Source organism: Penaeus monodon, chromosome 22, assembly GCF_015228065.2.
Source record: "Penaeus monodon isolate SGIC_2016 chromosome 22, NSTDA_Pmon_1, whole genome shotgun sequence".
Classification (NCBI taxonomy): domain Eukaryota; kingdom Metazoa; phylum Arthropoda; class Malacostraca; order Decapoda; family Penaeidae; genus Penaeus; species Penaeus monodon.
In genome coordinates, this window is record NC_051407.1 from 7,620,202 (window position 1) to 7,621,541 (window position 1,340).

A 1,340-nucleotide genomic window follows, 5' to 3' on the forward strand; every position below is an offset into this window, starting at 1 on the left:
AATCCACCGCCAACAGTTCCAAATCCACTGCTTGTTCCAACACCCCCTAATCCTCCGCTAACAGTACCGAATCCACTGCCTGCACCAGCTCCACCAAATCCTCCACTAACTGTTCCAAATCCGCTTCCTCCTACTACTCCACCCACTCCAAATCCTGCGCCTCCACTGCTATCACCTCCAGCGACTCCAATTACTTGTCCACCTGCTTCAGCGGCTGAACCAAGAGCAGTATTGAGATCCACACCAATGGGTAGAGTTGGGTTCTCGCCTTCTTCATAATTGACGAAGTAGATTTCAGGATCAGTTGGAGGATGGGCAGGTACTTCGATGACACGCTGAGTCTGTTCGTCCTGTTTGTTGAGTACATAGACGATGTTCTCTTGCCTGGGTGGTGGAATAACGATTGGTTCAGGTCCTTCTCCTTCTTCGGGAAGTCGCACGAACAGAATATTATGATCAACTCTTGGAGGAGGAACGCTTGGTGGAGGACCAATAGGTCCTTTTTGTTCAGGGACATCAAACACAAACACTTTCCTGTTAACGACTGGTGTAACGCAAGACCCATCCACATGTCGAATTTGTCCTTCTCCACATGGTTCCAAAATTCCAGCACCTACGCCGGAGATGCCAGTACCCACTCCTTGGCCAAATCCACCAGAAACACCTCCTTGAGCTGCACCAGCTGAAACTCCACTTCCAAATCCATTGCCAGAACTTATTCCAATACCTCCTGCTACTGCATGCCCAGCACCGGATCCGACAGAAAATCCACTTCCAGCCGTCTGACCCGGTCCAGTGGACAGAGCTGATCCAGTGGGTCTTTGCAGACTGTAGCCCTGGGGAGCTGCAGTCGAGGAAGCAACGAGTGCGCAAGCCAAAACCTATAATAAACAATAGAAAAAAAATCATTTGTAAAGGAAAACAGGCTTTTATGTTAAGTATCAATAATTTATGAAAACTACAAATTTTCCTTAAAAAATATTAATGTATTCAAAAAAATATAATATTTCTGCGAGTAGTATATTTTTCATTATTTTTCTATAAATAATAATCGGCACTGACGATTTCACTTTAGTTTTCTGTACTCACAAGAAACCTCATGCTGAGATTGTGCAGCGAGATACGTTACGCTGCCTTTTATACCTGTTCGCCGATTGCAATGACCTTGGTTATTACAATTGCCTTGCACGGTCGACAGGTTGTCTAACTGACGCGAATTTCTTGAAAAGAAAAAAAAAATATGGATAACAAGATAACCCAAGATAATTATTAATAACAAGCAGGAGCAAACAAATAAAAAAATTATATCGATATCGATGGTAATTATGCCATCATCAATC

General features: G+C 43.7%; 1 protein-coding gene across 3 annotated transcripts in view; it reads right to left on the reverse strand.

Annotated features, from left to right (window-relative positions):
- The window catches only part of LOC119586877 (pupal cuticle protein 36-like), a 21,939-nt gene extending 20,823 nt beyond the window's left edge, over positions 1–1,116 (reverse strand). Inside the window, exons 1-2 of one of the 3 annotated variants that reach the window (XM_037935609.1) lie at positions 1,090–1,116; positions 1–881 (exon numbers count right to left, since the gene is read on the reverse strand). The exon at positions 1–881 is cut by the window's left edge and continues 1 nt beyond it. In XM_037935609.1, coding sequence (XP_037791537.1) covers positions 1–881; positions 1,090–1,101 — 893 coding nt within the window. In that variant the 5' untranslated portion in view covers positions 1,102–1,116. The remainder of the gene's footprint in view (positions 882–1,089) is intronic. The other 2 variants (XM_037935611.1, XM_037935610.1) reach the window with 2 other exon arrangements.
- Positions 1,117–1,340: the final 224 nt, after the last annotated feature.